General features: G+C 42.1%; 1 protein-coding gene across 4 annotated transcripts in view; it reads left to right on the forward strand.

Moving 5' to 3' along the window:
* LOC143767341 (uncharacterized) overlaps nt 1-18,970 on the forward strand; it is an 855,449-nt gene that overhangs the window by 803,603 nt on the left and 32,876 nt on the right. The window contains exons 1-11 of one of the 4 annotated variants that reach the window (XM_077255581.1): nt 2,555-2,611; nt 6,133-6,282; nt 6,412-6,591; nt 6,674-6,797; nt 6,881-6,954; nt 9,997-10,146; nt 10,276-10,455; nt 10,537-10,657; nt 10,738-10,835; nt 12,230-12,320; nt 12,585-14,358. In XM_077255581.1, the coding sequence (XP_077111696.1) occupies nt 2,585-2,611; nt 6,133-6,282; nt 6,412-6,591; nt 6,674-6,797; nt 6,881-6,954; nt 9,997-10,146; nt 10,276-10,455; nt 10,537-10,657; nt 10,738-10,835; nt 12,230-12,320; nt 12,585-14,104 (2,715 nt within the window). In that variant the 5' untranslated portion in view covers nt 2,555-2,584 and the 3' untranslated portion in view covers nt 14,105-14,358. Of the gene's footprint in view, nt 1-2,554; nt 2,612-6,132; nt 6,283-6,411; nt 6,592-6,673; nt 6,798-6,880; nt 6,955-9,996; nt 10,147-10,275; nt 10,456-10,536; nt 10,658-10,737; nt 10,836-12,229; nt 12,321-12,584; nt 14,359-18,970 lie in introns of those variants that run through there. The other 3 variants (XM_077255584.1, XM_077255580.1, XM_077255583.1) reach the window with 3 other exon arrangements.

Consider the following 18,970-nt stretch of genomic DNA (forward strand, 5'->3'; position numbering starts at 1 on the left):
ATAATTCTTGGGTTTTTGCCTCTGATGCCCATGCTGCTGATTTGGTCCGTGCCTTCCATCTGGCTCGTCCTGATCGGCCTGGGGGCTCTGGTGAGGGTTCGGTGACCCCTCCTCAAGGGGGGGGGTTACTGTTGTGAATTCTGCTTTTGGGTTCCCTCCGGTGGTTGTAGGTGGTAATGCAGTTGTCCCTGGGTTGCAATCCTGGTCAGGTGTATCTGCTGATTGCAGTTCTGACTGGGGTATTTAGGTGTGCAGGATTCATTAGTCCTTGCCAGTTGTCCATGGTGTTTGGGAGGTTTGGATCTCTGTCTGGTTCCTCCTGCCTTGCTGCCAAATCAGCAAAGATAAGTGTCTGGTTTTTGTTTATGTGGCACACATGCTGTGTGCTTTACAATTCAGTGCTATTCATTTGTTTTTTCTTGTCCAGCTTAGATTGTGTCAGTATTTTCTCAGTCTAGTTGGATTCTCAGGAGTTGCAGATATACGTTCCATGTCTTTAGTTAGATGGTGGAACTTTTTGTATTATCTGCTGTGGATATTTTTGGAAAGGTTTTAATACTGACCGCTTAGTATTCTGTCCTATCCTTTCCTATTTAGCTAGAGTGGCCTCTTTTGCTAAATCCTGTTTTCTGCCTGCGTGTGTCTTTCCTCCTGCCTATACTTTGGGGTTTTGCTCTGAGGCAAGGTAGTATTCCTATTTCCATCTATAGGGGTATTTAGTCCTCCGGCTGTGTCGAGGTGTCTAGGATTTGTTAGGCACACCCAACGGCTACTTCTAGTTGCGGTGTTAGTTTAGGATTTGCGGTCAGTATAGTTTCCACCTACTCCAGAGAAAGTTTCATGCGGCTCCAAGGTCACCGGATCATAACAGGTAATATGTGGTCTAGCCATGGTGTGGTGATATTTGTCCACTGTATGTGGTATTATTAGGTCGCTGTATGGTGGTAATATGTGGTCTGGTCATGGTGTGTTGGTATTTGTTCCTTGTATGTGAAATTATTGGTCATTTTAAAAATTGAAAAATAAATAAAAATATATACCTAAAGTATAGAGTATTGGATATTTAAAAAAAAATGTTTAATAAGTTACAGTAGAGTAGGGCCTGGCCCGAGGAGTCTACCTTGTAGTGGTGGTGGCTTAAAAAATATTTTGGCCCAAACAAAAGCTGCTGGCTATATATGTGATATGGTGATGAGAACTGTTAATGTGTGATCGGTGAGGACATGGTACAGATGTGGAGTTTTTCCAAGAGTGGGCAGTGGGACTGTGAACGGTTCGAGGGGTGGAGGCGGAGCTGGGGTGGAGCCTGGGAGGAGTCTCAAGGGGGCCCTGAAAATGTTGCCAGTATGGGGCCCTGAAATTCCTAGTGACAGCCCTGTCGCTCCGTACACCTCGTACACACACGGCTCCGCTCCGTACACCTACGGCTTTGCTCCGTACACTTTGCACACGCGGTTCCTCTCCGGACACCTCGTACACATGTGAGCAGGTTGGAAGATGCCGTAACAGGTTGGAGGCAGAGCAAGGGTAAACGTGGGGTTTACTTTTACTGGTAAACTCCTTGGAGGGAGAAAATGGGGAAAACAGTATAATTGAACAAGAGGTTTGGAACTCAGGGAAAACAGGGGAAGTGAATTGGGTAGGAAGTTCAAAAATAGCAAGCTTATCAGTCCGACGTTGTCAGAATGCGGTTTTCGGGTTGTGAGGGTTGGCGCCAAGGCCGTGGCGCGCATGTGAGTCCGATGTAGTCCTGGAGAAGATGGCGTCCTGGATCTTGGTGGCAGCGGTGATTCCTTGTGGTCCTGTGGATGATCGGCGAGATGAGAAATGACGAGCAGGGAAGAACACAATCTTTTTCCTTGTCAGAGTCCAGAAACAAGTACGATGGAAAGCAGGTATGACGGGAAATCCCTCACAGTGGATTCCCCGTTAGTGCGTGCACCCGTCTATGTAGTGACTGCGTGACTTGTCACTCACGGTCAGCACTGTCAGCAGGAATCGGATACGTCTTTGTCGGCAGTCTCTGGTCACAGCTCCCAGGCCCTTCTGGCTTGGACCTAGTCTGGATGCTCTGCAGTAGGAGCCCTCCGGCACGCTGCATGTTCACGCTAAGACTGCTCGATTTCCCATGTGATGCAGCTCTTTTATCTTAGCCGCGCCCCCTACTCCAGAGTGCAAAGGTCGGTCCGGGGCCTTATGCTTTCCCCCGTGCAACCTGGGTGACAGTCCTGACAGTTCCAGATCCATCACAGAGTTGGTTTGCCTGATCTGGGTCTTCTCCTTACACACATAAAGCACCGCACACCTTGTACACACGCGGCTCAGCGCAGTACACCCCGTACACAAATGGCTCCTCTCCGTACACCTCATACACGTACCACTCTGCTCCGTACACCTTGTACACACGGCTCTGCTACATTCACACTGTAAACCCCTGGACCCCACACATAAACTTCCCCTCATCCAGCACCATGACAACCAGCACAGCAGAGTCCTGCATACACTGAGGCCCTGATCATGTGACCCCTGACTCCTCCCCTCCTGTGACCTCATCACAGGTCCTGTGTGCACAGAGCAGCCATATATGTGGTGTGCGGCTCTGCAGGTGGAGGTAGGTGCTGGAGATTCCCCATTACTGGGCGCCGGGGACATTAACCCCCTCAGTGCTGCAATCACATTCCAGGACACAGAACGTGTTCCCGTCTGTGTCGCTATATCAGGGTCTCTCTCTGTATTGGATTACATTGGGTCACTTCTCTCCTGACGGTGCTCGCTGCTCTGTTACTGTACAATCTCCATTAGGGCTGTCGCCTGCTCTATGTTGTCACTATCGGGAGATATTAAGTCCCTAATGACCGCCAATACGTCTTTTTACTGACCTGAGATAGAAGAGAATAGCATCCCCATACAGGTAACAATTCAGCAGTTGTCGGCTGTGCACTATTGCTGCATCAGCCACAATCATTGTTGGCACCGTCCATATCTGTTTAACCCCTCAGATGCTGTTGACAATAATTACTATATCATATAAATAATTAAGAGTATGGCTTCTTCCTCTCTATCCACATCGGCACCCTGAGATCATGATTGTGTGGTCCTGATGTTTGCCATGGTAATTCACAAGCAAACAGCGGCCTTAAGGTACCGTTACACTAAACGACTTACCAACGATCACGACCAGCGATACGACCTGGCCGTGATCGTTGGTAAGTCATTGTGTGGTCGCTGGGGAGCTGTCACACAGTCCACCGGCGTGCACTGAATGTGTCAGCGCCGGCAGTAACAGCGGTGACGTCACCGCTGTGCTCTGCTTTACGGCCGGCGCTGACACAGTCAGTGCAGGGAAGCTCTCAGCTGCAGCGCGTGCATATTAGCAGCGCTCCTGCCGAAAGCAGTTTTAACCCTGTGGACGCCGGGGGACGTGACAGACATCAGAATGTGAGTATGTACTGTTTTTTTTTTTTTACTTTTACAATGGTAACCAGGGTAAATATCGGGTTACTAAGCGCGGCCCTGCGCTTAGTAACCCGATATTTACCCTGGTTACAAGTGAACACATCGCTGGATCGGCGTCACACATGCCGATCCAGCGATGACAGCGGGTGATCAGCGACCAAAAAAAGGTCCTGATCATTCCCATCGACCAACGATCTCCCAGCAGGGAAACCTACAAAGTGGTCACCGTAGCTACTTGGGACCGTACCCCTGAAGCTAGATACATAAAACCGAAAAACAGTTCCCGATTGGGTCTGAGCAGAGTAATAAATAATATACAAAGAAATTAATAAATAAGAATAATTATATATAATTACTCAGAAATACCAATAAGGAAAAAAGACGGGGTATAATTAAACATATATAATTTTATTGCATAAATATCAAGTATGTTTTACAGACAAACAGGTAGTACGGTGCATAGACAGCTGAAGAGAGTCGGCAACATAAGAATAGATAAATGCCAATCAGAGAAAAAAAAAAAAAAAAAAAAAGAAAAAACTGCGTGACCACCGGCATAACAGCATAAGGTGCAGGAAAAACCTATGTATGCACCTAGAGCACTGCACATATGCACGTCTGCCGTCAGGAGTAAATAGAAAAATAAAGTCCTCATGTAAATAAGAGTAACAATGGTAAATATCCAGTCACAAAAACCCAAGTACAGCTAGCCCAGCTAGCATAATAGACCTAAGGGCCACTAGATAAGGTACTATAGGGTAACCTGTAGTGAACGTGCAATGGAATAAGCGATGAATAAAGCAATTTGCACAGATCATTTACCTTCAGACATGGTGCTAGCTATATGCTGGAACGCCGGTGAGCCACGCAGAAGCCTCGACGCGCGTTTCACCGTCCTCGGCTTCGTCAGGCCCTTAGGTCTATTATGCTAGCTGGGCTAGCTGTACTTGGGTTTTTGTGACTGGATATTTACCATTGTTACTCTTATTTACATGAGGACTTTATTTTTCTATTTACTCCTGACGGCAGACGTGCATATGTGCAGTGCTCTAGGTGCATACATAGGTTTTTCCTGCACCTTATGCTGTTATGCCGGTGGTCACGCAGTTTTTTCTTTTTTTTTTTTTTTTTTTTTTTTTTTTTTTTTTTTTTTTTTTTTTTTTTTTTCTCTGATTGGCATTTATCTATTCTTATGTTGCCGACTCTCTTCAGCTGTCTATGCACCGTACTACCTGTTTGTCTGTAAAACATACTTGATATTTATGCAATAAAATTATATATGTTTAATTATACCCCGTCTTTTTTCCTTATTGGTATTTCTGAGTAATTATATATAATTATTCTTATTTATTAATTTCTTTGTATATTATTTATTACTCTGCTCAGACCCAATCGGGAACTGTTTTTCGGTTTTATGGATCTCCCAGCAGGGGCCTGATCGTTGGTCGCTGTCACACATAACGAGTCTCCGGGCTATAGCAGCATATTCAGAAGTTAGCGACATTTAAGTAGTAAGAATACACTTTTCCCTTTCTGTTATGCAACTTTGCATTAATTCCTGAAAATCACTTGAAGGGTTAATTAATAATGATAATAATCTTTATTTTTATATAGCACTAACATATTCTGCACCGCTTTACAGTTTGCACACATTATTGGCACTGTCCCCGATGGGGCTCACAATCTAAATTCCCTATCAGTTTGTCTTTGGAATGTGGGAGGAAACCGGAGAACCTGGAGGAAACCCACTCCAAGGTGGGAGTAGAACCCAGGACTCCAGCGCTGCAATGCTATCTACTGAGCCACCGTGCGGACATCAGTTTTCAATATGTCAAGGGGTGCTGTTTTTAAAATGGTATCACTTTTGGGGGGTTTCTTATATATATAGGATCCCCAAAGTCTCTTCATACCTGGAAAGGTCCCTAAAAAATACATTTTGTAAATTTCCATGAAAAAATGAAAAATTGCTGCTACATTTTTAAACATCCTAAAATGCTTATAAAATAAAATAACATTTTACAACTGGTGCTGATGTAAAGCAGACATGAGGGAAATGTTATTTATTAATGTTTTGTGTGGTATGACCATCTGGATCAAAGGAATAATCATTCAGAGTTTGGAAATTGCTATTTTTTTACATTTTTGTTAAATTTCTGTTATTTTTTAAAAATAATCTTAAAACATATTGACCTAAATTTACCATTGTCATAAAGTGTAAGGTGTCACGAAAACATAAACTCAAAATCACTGAGATTTGTTGAAGCATTCCCGAGTTATTACTACATAAAGTGACACTGATCGGATCTTAAAAATTTGGCGCGTCACTTTGGGGTTAATTTTCTATCATTATCTGTTACTGACGTCCCCAGTTCTGCCGTCCCGAACTCTGTGGATGTTCCCGGCACTTTATAACTTTGTGCCTTGTTTTTATGTAATATTTAAGAAAGGTTCAGATATTTTAAATTTTCTCTTTTAGATTTGTTCTGTGTTTTTGGTGCTGGATTGGAGATATTCTGTGATACATCTCTGTATGTGACTATAATGGGACTGTGTGTTATACAGGGGGCAGGACGGGGCCATGACTGGATGTAGTGATCATGTGACGCCGGTAACAGCTCTGGAGCTTTCTTACATGGGATCTTTATGATGTTACATCGTCATCTTCTCCCCATTCAGGTCCCTACAATATCGGATCCTCTCAGTGGAGATCTTCTATATAAGAGAATTCTCCTGAGTGACCCTACAAGGATGGAGAGGGACAGGGACAACATGGCGGAGAGGATATTACACCTCACCCTAGAGATCCTCTCCCGTCTTACTGGAGAGGTGAGAGATTCTGATGACTTCACATTACATCATTTTTATCTATGGGAATAACAGATGGACAGAACTGGAGAGGTGAGGACTCTGGAAATGTCTGCAGTGAGATTTATTAATGTGTCTCTCCATAACCAGGATTACACAGTAGTGAAGAAGACCTCTAGTGAGCGCTGTCAGGACCCTGTGTCTGAGGGATGGGGAAGACCCCTGAGCCCAATCACGGGGCCTCCACCTCACCCCCTGATACATGAGGACATCAATGACCAGAAGATCCTAGAACTCACCTACAAGATGATTGAGCTGCTGACTGGAGAGGTGACACTGCTGGGAATGCTGGGACATTATACAGTAACGCTATGGAGGGATCTGGGGATGACGGTATAATTGTGTGTGTCAGGTTCCTATAAGATATCAGGATGTCACCGTCTATTTCTCCATGGAGGAGTGGGAATATTTAGAAGGACACAAAGATCTGTACAAGGACGTCATGATGGAGGTTCCCCAGCCCCTCACATCACCAGGTAATAGACAGGACTAAATACACACGGCCTATAATTATCTGTATGTAAAGAATGAATTCAGTCCCTGTATCTGTTTCCTCCAGTTTTATCCAGTAAGATGACAACACCAGAGAGATGTCCCCGTCCTCTTCTTCCCAAAGTTCCTCAGGATCATCAGGTAGATGGAGAGAAGGTGTCATGAGTTCTTCCCTATGATGTGTTGACGGCTGTAAAGATCTTGTGTTCAGTCTTGTTTTATTCACCAGTATTTTACACTGAATGGACAATTTATTAGACACATTTCCTGACTGGAGCTTTTCTGCATAGCAATTAGTCCCGTCATTCTGGAGCGCAGCAGAAAAACTATTGAATAATTTTCTGTTCACATTAGAATGTTAAAATTACGCGGTCTGAGCAACTTTGAATTTTTTTACATACATAGTGTTCAAATGGAAAAATCAATAATTGACAGCAAAAACTGTCCTTTTGGTGGAAAATTAGCACTGACTCTTATCAGTTAAGTGCAATACTGCTCAAAGCACAGTGACAGATTAGGATGACAAATGGATCTGGTATAAGTGAAAAAATATAGCTGGAAATAATGCTGTGTGCCAAAAATTGAGCAGATGTAGGATGCAATTGGGTGGAGGTAGAGAAGGGGATTGAAAGACTGGGAGATTTAAGGAATATGAGATGAGATCAGGAAAGATATTAATGATGGCTGATCAAAGCACACATCATTGCTTACAGATCCACCAGCCTCCAGTTTTCAAAGAGGTACATGGGGAAAAGCTTAATAGTTTATAGAACTGCTCTGCATGACAATCTCAGTGAAATATTACATGGACAAGTTGAGGAAAGTCACTTGGTTCTTTTGTTCAGATTACCTAACTACAACCTTGAATGATGCATAGAGTAGACAGACCACATCTGCTAATAAGAGTCCAAGCTTTGGTGTTGGTGATAAGGTGTGGTTATCTAATAAGAATGTAAAACTCAAGATTTCTTCAGCCAAGTTGGGGAACAAATGAATTTGAACATAAAGAAATAGTTGAGGACGTTAATTCGGGAGCCTTCTGACTGCAACTTTCTCCATCCTTTTGGATACATAATGTATCCTTCTTTTCCTGTTACGATAAGAGGTAACTTGGAGTATGAAGTGCAAAAAAATCTTGAGTTCTGTATCTTGAGAGGCTCTCTGCATTATCTGGTTCACTAGAGAGGCCAGGATTCAGAGAAGAGATACTGGGCTCTGGCTAGTAACATCAACATCGATAACCTGATCGGGAAATTTGACCAATCTTTTCCTGACAAGCCTGGACCAAAAGGTTTGGAAGATACTCTTAAAAGACAAAGTACTGTCACATATCTACTTAGAACGGCTTCATCGATGTCTGCGTTTGTCAGTAGGTGCCACCTAATTTCATCCCTTGGTGATGGTGGATACATCTTGGTCAGTATCTCTAGACATTGCAGGCACTGTCCAGCCAGGGATACTAGTATAGTTGGAACTTGTGTGCTACCCAGCCAGATAGAATGGGTGTGAGTGCTGTTCATTATCTCTGTAGGAGTTATCAGCTCCCTGCTCTGGTCAATGGTGTAGTACCACACCATACTTTAACTCCCATTGTACTGCTGAGAATTGACAGGTGTTATGCTTAGTTTACCTTTGACATTTCTGGTTCTATTCCTGCTGATATCCTCATTCTGACCCGGCTTGATCCTGACTTTGTTTTTTCTTTTATCCTTCATTACTTTGACCGTAGTGTGTCGGACTTTGTTTTTAACTGTCCTCCTGGTATCTGACCTTGGCGATTCCTTTGGCTACAGTTTTGTCTCATGATTTTGTTCTTGGTTTGGCCTTTCAGTTACTGACCTGGCTAGTGTGAATATCCTGTCTTCAGGCTCGCTTTGTCCTCAAGTAGCTGCTCCGTGGGAACAACTCAGCGGTCCCATTATAACTCCAAATTTGTGGAAGCTGGGATTCGTCTAAGACCTGCTGGATGGTTTGGCTAGCGTCAAGTCTGTCTGAGGTTACCTTTTTGAGTTGACTACCTCTGACAGACTTTACATGTGTTTTGCTTATGGTTTGCATTTCAGAGATTGGCATGATAGAATTGACTGGCTAATCACAGTGATCGCTAATCAGGGGAGCACAAAATTCCCCACGTGATAAATGGAGATGGCCTCCTGACAAGGGACAGCAGTCAGTTTTACTCAAGTCACTGCGTGATTAAATATGATGGCTGCTTCCTACTGCTTTGCACATTTGCGTTGTGGGAACTCTTTACCAGCAGCATAGTACATGTATGGGAGATGGGTGGGCGTAGCAAAAGGAACCTGACGAGTGATTCATGCTTCACAAACCATGAGCTGCATATATCAGAACCTGTCTGCATGATTGCAGCCAAGAATGTTCTTCTCTGAAATGCTCCAGTGTTTCACAGAAAACATGGTTTAAAGATTGGGTAAGGACTTTAGAGAGAGATAAGGAATGAGACTAGTTGGGCATCTTCCCTGGCAAGCTTCTCTCCACACCGCTCTAGTTGATTAACAGATCTCTCCTCATGTATACAATTGGCTAGAGCAGTGTAGGGAGAAGCCGGTCCGAGGTGCCGGAGCGTTTCAGAGAGGAACATACCTGGCTGCAATTGTGCAGGCAGGATCTGAGTCACGTTGTCTGCTCTTTGTAAAGCATAAATCACGTGATGGTTCTCTTTAACGTTGTATCACTACTTGTAACTCATTTCTTCAGTTCTTCTGTCCCAATCTCTGTGGATGTTTCCTGCACTTCATATCTTTGTCTTTTTTTTATTCAATATCTAATACACATTTAGATATTGTTGATTTTTTTTTTTTTTTAGATTTGTTCTGTGTTTTTGGTGCTGGATTGGAGATAATCTGTGTTAAATCTCTGTGTGTGACTATAATGTGATTATGCAAATTGCCTCTTCTGAGAAAAAGAGGACTTTACTCTATAGCGCCACCTATTGGAAGTAGCGATCCTACAAGTCACAATCAACCCTTTAACGAGTCGTGCAATATGACTTAGGATAAAAGCCAAATCAGTATCTCAATGTGATATAATGTGATTGTGTGTTATACCGGAGCAGGACAGGGCCATGACTGGATGTAGTGATCATGTGGAGCCAGTAACAGCTCTGGAGATTTCTTACATGGGATCTTTATGATGTTAGATCGTCATCTTCTCCCCATTCAGGTCCCTACAATATCAGATCCTCTCAGTGGAGATCTTCTGTATAAGAGAATATTCCTGAGTGACCCTACAAGGATGGATAGGGACAGGGACAAGATGGCGGAGAGGATATTACACCTCACCCTAGAGATCCTCTTCCGGCTTACTGGAGAGGTGAGAGGTTCTGATGACGTCACATTATATCATTCTTATCTATGGGAATAATAGATGGACAGAACTGGAGAGGTGAGGACTCTGGAAATGTCTGTAGTGAGGTTTATTAATGTGTCTCTCCATAACCAGGATTACACAGTAGTGAAGAAGACCTCTAGTGAGCGCTGTCAGGTCCCTGTGTCTGAGGGATGGGGAAGACCCCTGAGCCCAATCATGGGATCTCCACCTCACCCACCGATACATGAGGACATCAATGACCAAAAGATCCTAGAACTCACCTACAAGATGATTGAGCTGCTGACTGGAGAGGTGACACTGCTGGGAATGCTGGGACATTATACAGTAACGCTATGAAGAAATGGGGAATGACAGTATCATTGTATGTGTCAGGTTCCTATAAGGTGTCAGGATGTCACCGTCTATTTCTCCATGGAGGAGTGGGAGTATTTAGAAGGACACAAAGATCTGTACAAGGACATGATGGAGGTTCCCCAGCCCCTCACATCACCAGGTAATAGACAGGACTATATACACACGGCCTATAATCTGTAAGTAGAGAATGAATTCAGTCCCTGTGTGTGTTTTCTCCAGTTCTATCCAGTAAGAGGACAACACTAGAGAGATGTCTCCGTCTTCTTCTTCCACAGGACTGTAAACAAGAAGATCCCTATGTTCCTCAGGATCATCAGGTAGATGGAGAGAAGGTGTCATGAAATTTCCTCTATGTTATATAGAAGGCTGTGAAGATCTTTTATTCAGTCTTATTTTATCCACCAGTATTATACACTGAATGGAAAAATTTATTTGAGACACCTGTCCTCTCCTATTTGAAACTTCTCTGTATGGAATAGACCCCTGAACTCAGTGTGTGAATCCATGTTAGAATTGGAAGATTGAGTGATCTGAGCGACTTCAAATAAGGCAGCGTAATCTAGGCTTGGGCCTTTATTTCATAAACTTCCAACCTTGTAGGGTTTTTGACATGCAATGATCTCTAAAGTAAACTGAGAATGTTATGATCAAGGAAAAACCTCCAATGAAAGTGGATCCTATGGACATAATCAACTTTTCGAAGAAGATATAAGAGATTATTTTCAGGAACAGGTAAAGCAAATTTCAAATATATTCAGCTCTGGTGTCCAACTAATGAGTCTGAATGCACTTGTTGCTCCTTAGTACCCATGCTATTAAAGCAGACAACCAATTGCAATGCCATTGCTGTCTGAGAGAATTAAAGAGAGAAAATTTGATTGGGCGCAAGACCACAAAAAATATAACACTGAGCAGTGGAAAGCATTGGTCCAGATGTCTGTTGCACAATACACGGGTGAGAATTTCACACAAGTAGCATGACTCCATGAACACTTTGTGTCAGCGGTTAACATTTTAGGCTGGTAGAGGTGAATTAATGATGTAGTGAATGTTTTCCAAGCACATTCATTGTCCTTTGATACCTTTACATGGACGTTTAGACAATAGGGTTTACTTAACCATTTTGCCATAAGTGTCATATAGTCTTGGATTGCTTCCAAAAGCAGGACAGCAAATTTTGTTTGCTTCCCTGGCATTCAGTCTCCAGATGCTAATCCTATAGAGATTCTTTGGAATGGGATAGAATGGGTTGTTAAAGGCACAACAGTACCTCCATCTAATTTGCAGAAACTGCAAGCAGCTACCCTCTAAAGCATGGGTCAATATTCTTGCGGAACAATTTCGTTGTTATGTGGAATGGAATCTCTGACATGATGAATTACTGAGGTTCTAAAGACCAAAAGAGGTAAAATTTTTGGTGGGTGTCTCTAATAATGTGGCCATTCAGTGTTTGTTTTATATTTGGTGTAGATGACAGGATAACGCTGATCATAGACATTAGATGTTGTCTGGATCTTCTCCAAATTTTCTGGTTATGGAGACTGTTGGTTAGAATTAGGAGACGACAGGTTGGATTTATACATGAAACTTGCAGCTAAGTGATTAGAAATGCTATCACATGTATGGTCATCATGTTCATTTATGATCGTTTTTGTTATTCATTTCACACAACTTCCCTATCTCTATATGACTTTTACAATATTTGTTTCAGGGTAAGTATCTGACCCATAATAATGATACAGAGATATATGTGACGGGGGATGAGTGGTGTAAAGAGGAGATTTCTACAGATAACAACACAGGTGAGTAGTAACCACTAAATGCAGAAATAGTATAGATTTCACTCAGTCAAAGCATTGACTTCAACATCGAAGTGAAAAATGAAAAGAGCACAAGTCTGGTGGTCCTATATCGTAATCTATTAGTGCCTGTTTATAGTCTACTTTCTTAGTCAGTTGATAATTGAATTGCATTACAATTTATATAAAAATGTTTAAAATATATAGTAATATGATTATACTTTCACTGTAATTGGAAAACAATAAAATAAGTTTTATTCTTTACAGATGACTTTACCAGGAGCTTAGAGGGACATCTAATGTTTTCAGATTTTGCTACAGATGATTATGGCATCCCAGCAGCTACATGGGAACAGCATGCCATTATCCCAGAATCACCTCAAGCCCATCTAAGAAGAAATCTGTTATCTGATCCTTTTCAACAAATCCATTCTTCTGCTTCATCAATCACCAATATGCAAAATGAAAGTCACATAAGGGTTTTTGAACATCAAATAGCTCACATACGGAAAAAAACATTTTCATGTTCAGAATGTGGAAAATGTTATAGTATTAAATCAAGACTTATAACACATCAGAGAAGTCACACAGGGGAAAAGCCATATTTATGTTCTGACTGTGGGAAATTTTTTAAACGGAAATCAGTTTTAGTTGTACATCAGAGAATTCACACAGGGGAGAAACCATATTCATGTTCAGAATGTGAGAAATGCTTTACAAAAAGATCACATCTTGTTACACATCAGAGAAGTCACACAGGGGAAAAGCCATATTTATGTTCAGAATGTGGGAAATATTATAGCGAGAAATCAAAACTTGCTACACATCAGAGAATTCACACAGGGGAGAAGCCATTTTCATGTTCAGAATGTGGAAAATGTTTTAATCAGAAAAAAAATCTTGTTACACATCAGAGAATTCACACAGGGGAGAAGCCATTTTTATGTTCCGAATGTGGGAAATGTTATAGCGAGAAATCCAAACTTGTTACACATCAGAAGATGCACACAGGGAATAAGCCATTTTCATGTTCAAAATGTGGAAAATGTTTTACAGAGAAATCACATCTTGTTACACATCAGAGAAGTCATACTGGAGAAAAGCCATTTTCATGTTCAGAATGTGGGAAATGTTATAATGAGAAATCCAATCTTGTTAAGCATCAGAGAATTCACACTGGGGAGAAGCCATTTTCATGCTCAGAATGTGGTAAATGTTTTAATCGAAAGTCAAATCTTGTTACACATCAGAGAATTCACACAGGGGAGAAGCCTTTTTCATGTTTAGAATGCGGAAAATGTTTTAGTCGAAAATTAATTCTTGTTACACATCAGAGAATTCACACAGGTGATAAGCCATTTTCATGTCCACAATGTGGGCAACATTATAGTGAGAAATCCAAACTTGTTACACATCAGAGAATTCACACAGGTGAGAAGCCATTTTCATGTTCGCAATGTGGAAAATGTTTTAATCGGAAAACGCATCTTGTTAGACATCAAAAAAGTCACACAAAGGATAAGCCATTTTCATGTTCAGAATGTGGGAAATGTTATCGCGAGAAATTCAAACTTGTTACACACCAGAGAATTCACACAGGAGAGAAGCCATTTTCATGTTCAGAATGTGGGAAATATTTTAATCGAAAAACAAATCTTGTTAGACATCAGAAAATTCACACAGGGGATGAGGCATGTTCAGAATGTGGTAAAAGTTTTACAGAAAAATCATGTCTTGTTGCACATCAGAGAATTCATATAGTGGATAAATCATTTTTATGTTCCTAATGTGAGAATTTTTTTTTAGTCTTATTAAACATGAGAGAAATCACACGGGAAAAGCCATCTTCATGTTCGAAATGTGGGACATTTTTTAAACCAATTTTAGGTTTCATTCAGACTTGAATATTTTTTATAAACGGGAAAAATATGGACCGTTGTTCATCAGTGTTTTGGATCCAAGTTTAATCTGTGTATTGTCAGTGTGTACCATCAGTGATTTTCACGTATGAAAAATAAATAAATTGCAATGCTTCTCCTATCCTTTGTATTCTTAATCACAGACAGCATGTGGGTTGCACAGGGTGTGTTCTATAGAAAAAATAACATTTAGTTTTATTCAAAGTCTCACCCCCTATAATTCTTACACATAATGATCTGTAATAGGCTTTAAAAAATTATTTCTTTTGATTGTGTTTAAAAGGTGGCTCAACGATAGACCTTGGACACTTAATAGCTGTTAAAATAGGATTTGGGTAGTTTTAATATAGAGCAGCAATAAGATCCCTGTGTATTCGGCTTCGGCCGCTGTCCAGCCCACACTTGTGTCATAGCACGCACTCGCACTCCATTCACTGTCCAGTGCTACCGTCGCAGCCAATGAAGTTCTTTAAATCTCAGAAAAAGCAAGAATCCCGACAAGGCAACAATCTAACATGATCAGTGGGCAATACAGTGGTACAGTGGTTAGCACTGCAACCTTGCAGCGCTGGGGTCCTGGGTTCAAATACCACCAAGGACAACATTTGCAAGGAAGTTTGTATGTTCTTCCCGTGTTTGCGTGGGTTTCCTCCGGGTTCTTCGCTTTTCTCCCACAGTCCAGAAGACATACTGATAGGGAATCTAGATTGTGAGCCCCAATGGGGACAGTGCCAAAAGTGTATGTAAAGCGCTGTGGAATTAATGGAGCTATATAAGTGAGTAAAATAAATCAATCAGTAAGGTGAAGAGTCTGGTCAATGGAAAAGTCTCAGGAAGAAATGCTAAACGGCGAACCAAAACACAAAAATATAAGGAGAAGGAATGTGTTAATAAACTTGATGATTTATTTGATGTCATTCATGCTGTTGCCATGAAACTTATAAAACTTCAGGAAGACTGTGATTTCTTGCTTGCTCAGAGAGAAAGGTTGTCATGGAAGCATGGGACGACTAGACAGAAAGCTGGCCATGGTCGAGGAAAGAAGATTTCAGAGATAATTACAGGTACAGAAGCGAAGAGAAAAGAAAACTGAGTGAGTTCAGCAGTCGACAGCATCGGCTGAACTTTGTAGCAACAAGGGCACTTCAGACAGCAATAGTTATGAGGTCGAAGGGCATTTTAGTCCCAAGAAACGTAAGTCAGTAAAATCTGTCAACATTGTGACTCCTGTATTTTGCTCATAGCTTCTACTTTTAACATTGCGACTACGGAAGTTACTGCAGCTCTAGACAGAACTAATACTAGAGATAGAAAAGGGACACACCTGCTTGTTGCTGTTTTTCAGTCTCTTGGCCATGATCCAGACAGTCTCACGTTGAATAGCAAATCTATCAGACAGACTCGTCGCCGGCATCGAGAGATTGCAGCAAATGCTATCAAAGCTTCCATTGATAGCAGCAGTCAACTGACTGTACACTGGGACAGGAAAAGGATTTGCAAGCCATACCCGAAATTAAACTGCTGAGTGACTGGCAACACTAATGTCTGTCAGGAGGAGCTGAGAAGTTGTCAGTCCCAGAGATACCTAACAAACCAGTAGCAGCACTAGCTAAGGCCGGTTTCACACGTCAGTGCCTCCGGTACATGTAGTGACACATGTCAGCGTGTTTTCACGGACCATGTGTCCGTGTGCAAAACACGCAGACATGTCTGTTCTTATCCGGACGCACGGCCTGCCAATCTTCCCGCACACGTGCACACGGAGAACAGTGTTCACATATGTCAAACTCCGGTACGTAGTTCAAACCTGGCCCACAGGGTGAGTATATTTGGCCTGCAACGCTGGGAGGGTCCCCTGAGTATAGTTTGCCCCTGCCCGTCATTGCACTTTTAACCATCCTAGATGCTGATACATTTCAAAGCAATGATGGAGGAGAGAGTTACAGCTCCCATCATTCCCCCTCTGTGTCTGATGTCATAGTGCAGCAGGAGCGATGATGTTATTACAATGCACCCACTGTTCTGAGATGAGCAGAGGATCTGAAAACGTCATGAAGGAAACGACATTTGTGAGTATTTTTTTTTAATGTGCGGTCTATTATACTGTATAGAGCACTATTTGGGGCCATTATACTGCATGAGACAGAGCACTATTTGAGGCTATTATACTGTATGGAGGAATTTGTGGGGCCATTATACTGTATGGAGCACTATGTGGGCTGCATTATATTGTATGGAGCACTATGTGGGGCCTATTATACTATATGGAGCACTATATGAGGCCATTACACTGTATGGAGCACTATATGAGGCCATTACACTGTATGGAGCACTATATGAGGTGCATTATATTGTATGGAGCACTATGTGGGACCATTATACTGCATGAAGCACTATGTTGGGCCATTATATTGCATGGAACACTATGTGGGGCATATTATACTGTATGGAGCACTATGTGAGGCCATTATACTGTATGGAGGATTTTGTGGGACCATTATACTGCTTGGAACACTATGATTGACCTATTATACTGTATGGAGACCTATGTGGGATACATTATACTGTATGGAGCACTATGTGAGGCCATTATACTGAATGGAGCACTATGTGAGACCATTATACTGTATGGAGCACTATGTGGGGCCCTATATACTGCATGGAGCACTACGTGGGTCCCTACATACCGTATGAACAATTATATGGTGCCCATCATACTGTACGGAGCAATATAGGAGGCCTATAATACCATATGGAGCGCTGTTAGTCCCATTATACTGTATGGAGCACTATGTGAAGCCATTATACTGTATGGTACACTATATATGGTCCATTGTACTGTATGGAGCATTATATGGGGTCATTATACTGAATGGAGCACTATGTGAGGCCATTATACTGTATGGAGCACTATTTGAGGCCTTTAACCCCTTCCCAACCTCCACCGTACTTATACAGCGGAGGTCGGGTCCCCTGCTTTGATGTGGGCTCTGGCACTGATCCCACCTCAAAGCCGGGACATGTCAGCTGTTTTGAACAGCTGACATGTGCCCGCAATAGCGGCAGGTGAAATCGCGATTCACCCGCCGCTATTAACTAGTTAAATGCCGCTGTCAAACGCTGACAGGGGCATTTCACCGGCACTACCGGCCTCGCGGCCGGAATTGATCGCATCGCAGACCCCCGTCACATGATCGGGGGTCAGCGATGCGTCAGGATAGTAACCATAGAGGTCTTTGAGACCTCTATGGTTACTGATGCCGGCCTGCTGTGAGCGTCACCCTGTGGTCGACGCTCATAGCAAGCCTGCACTTCAACTACACAGCAGCGATCTGATGATCGCTGCTATGTAGCTGAGCCGATCGAGTTGTGCCAGCTTCTAGCCTCCCATGGAGGCTATTGAAGCATGGCAAAAGTAAAGGAAAATGTTTTAAAAAATATGGAAATAATAAAAAAATATAAAAGTTTAAATCACACCCCTTTCGCCCCATTCAAAATAAAATAATAATAAAAAATCACACCGACACCTATCTGGTATCGCCGCGTTCAGAATTGCCCGATCTATCAATAAAAAAAAGGATTAACCTGAGTGCTAAACGGCGTAGCGAGAAAAAAATTAGAAACGAAAGAATTACTTTTTTTGGTCGCTGCGACATTGCATTAAAATGTAATAATGGACAATCAAAAGAACAAAATTGTATCATTAAAAACGCCAACTCGGCACGCAAAAAATAAGCTCTCACCTGACCCCAGATCAAGAAAAATGGAGACGCTACGGGTATTGGAAAATTGCGCAATTTTTATATTTTTTTAGCAAAGTTTGGAATTTTTTTTACCACTTAAATAAAACATAACCTAGACATGTTTGGTGTCTATGAACTTGTAATGACCTGGAGAATCAAAATGGCAGGTCAGTTTTAGCATTTAGTGAACCTAGCAAAAAAGCCAACCAAAAAACTAGTGTGGGATTGCACTTTTTTTGCAATTTCACCGCACTTGGAATTTATTTCCCGTTTTCTAGTACACGACATGGTAAAACCAATGATGTTGTTGAAATGTGCAACTTGTCCCGCAAAAAACAAGCCCTCACTGGCCATATTGACAGAAAAATAAAAAAGTTATGGCTCTGGGAAGGAGGGTAGCGAAAAACAAGAACGCAAAAACGGAAAAGGGCAAGGTCGTGAAGGGGTTAATACTCTATGGAGCACTATGTGGTGTCCTTTATACTGTATGGAGAACTTTTTGAAGCCATTATACTGTATAGATCACTCTGTGGGGCCCATTATATGTGAGGCAATGCAGGGCACCGTTATACTGTATGAAGGATTATGTAGGGCCCATTATGATGTATTGAGCACTATATGGGGACATTATACAGTATGGAACACTTTTTGTGGCCACTATAATGTATAGAGCACTATGAGGGGCCCATTACACTGTACAGAAGGTAATGCAGGGCCTCGTTATACTGTATGGAGGGCCCATTATGCTGTATGGTGCACTTTTTGTGGTCATCATACTGTATGGAGGGTTGTGTGGAGAATACAGTTGGAGAATCATACTATAATGGGTGTCACTATTCTTTGTCAGGGTGATTGGGCTGAGGGGTAAAGTAGAGTCATCATACTCTGGGGAGATCTCAAGTGCGCAGTTCATGCTAGGCAGCCCAGGAATTTACAGGAATTGAAGGCTTTTTGCCAAGAAGAGTGGGCCGCTTTACCATCTGAGAAAATA

Source organism: Ranitomeya variabilis, chromosome 4, assembly GCF_051348905.1.
Source record: "Ranitomeya variabilis isolate aRanVar5 chromosome 4, aRanVar5.hap1, whole genome shotgun sequence".
In the NCBI taxonomy this organism is placed as follows: domain Eukaryota; kingdom Metazoa; phylum Chordata; class Amphibia; order Anura; family Dendrobatidae; genus Ranitomeya; species Ranitomeya variabilis.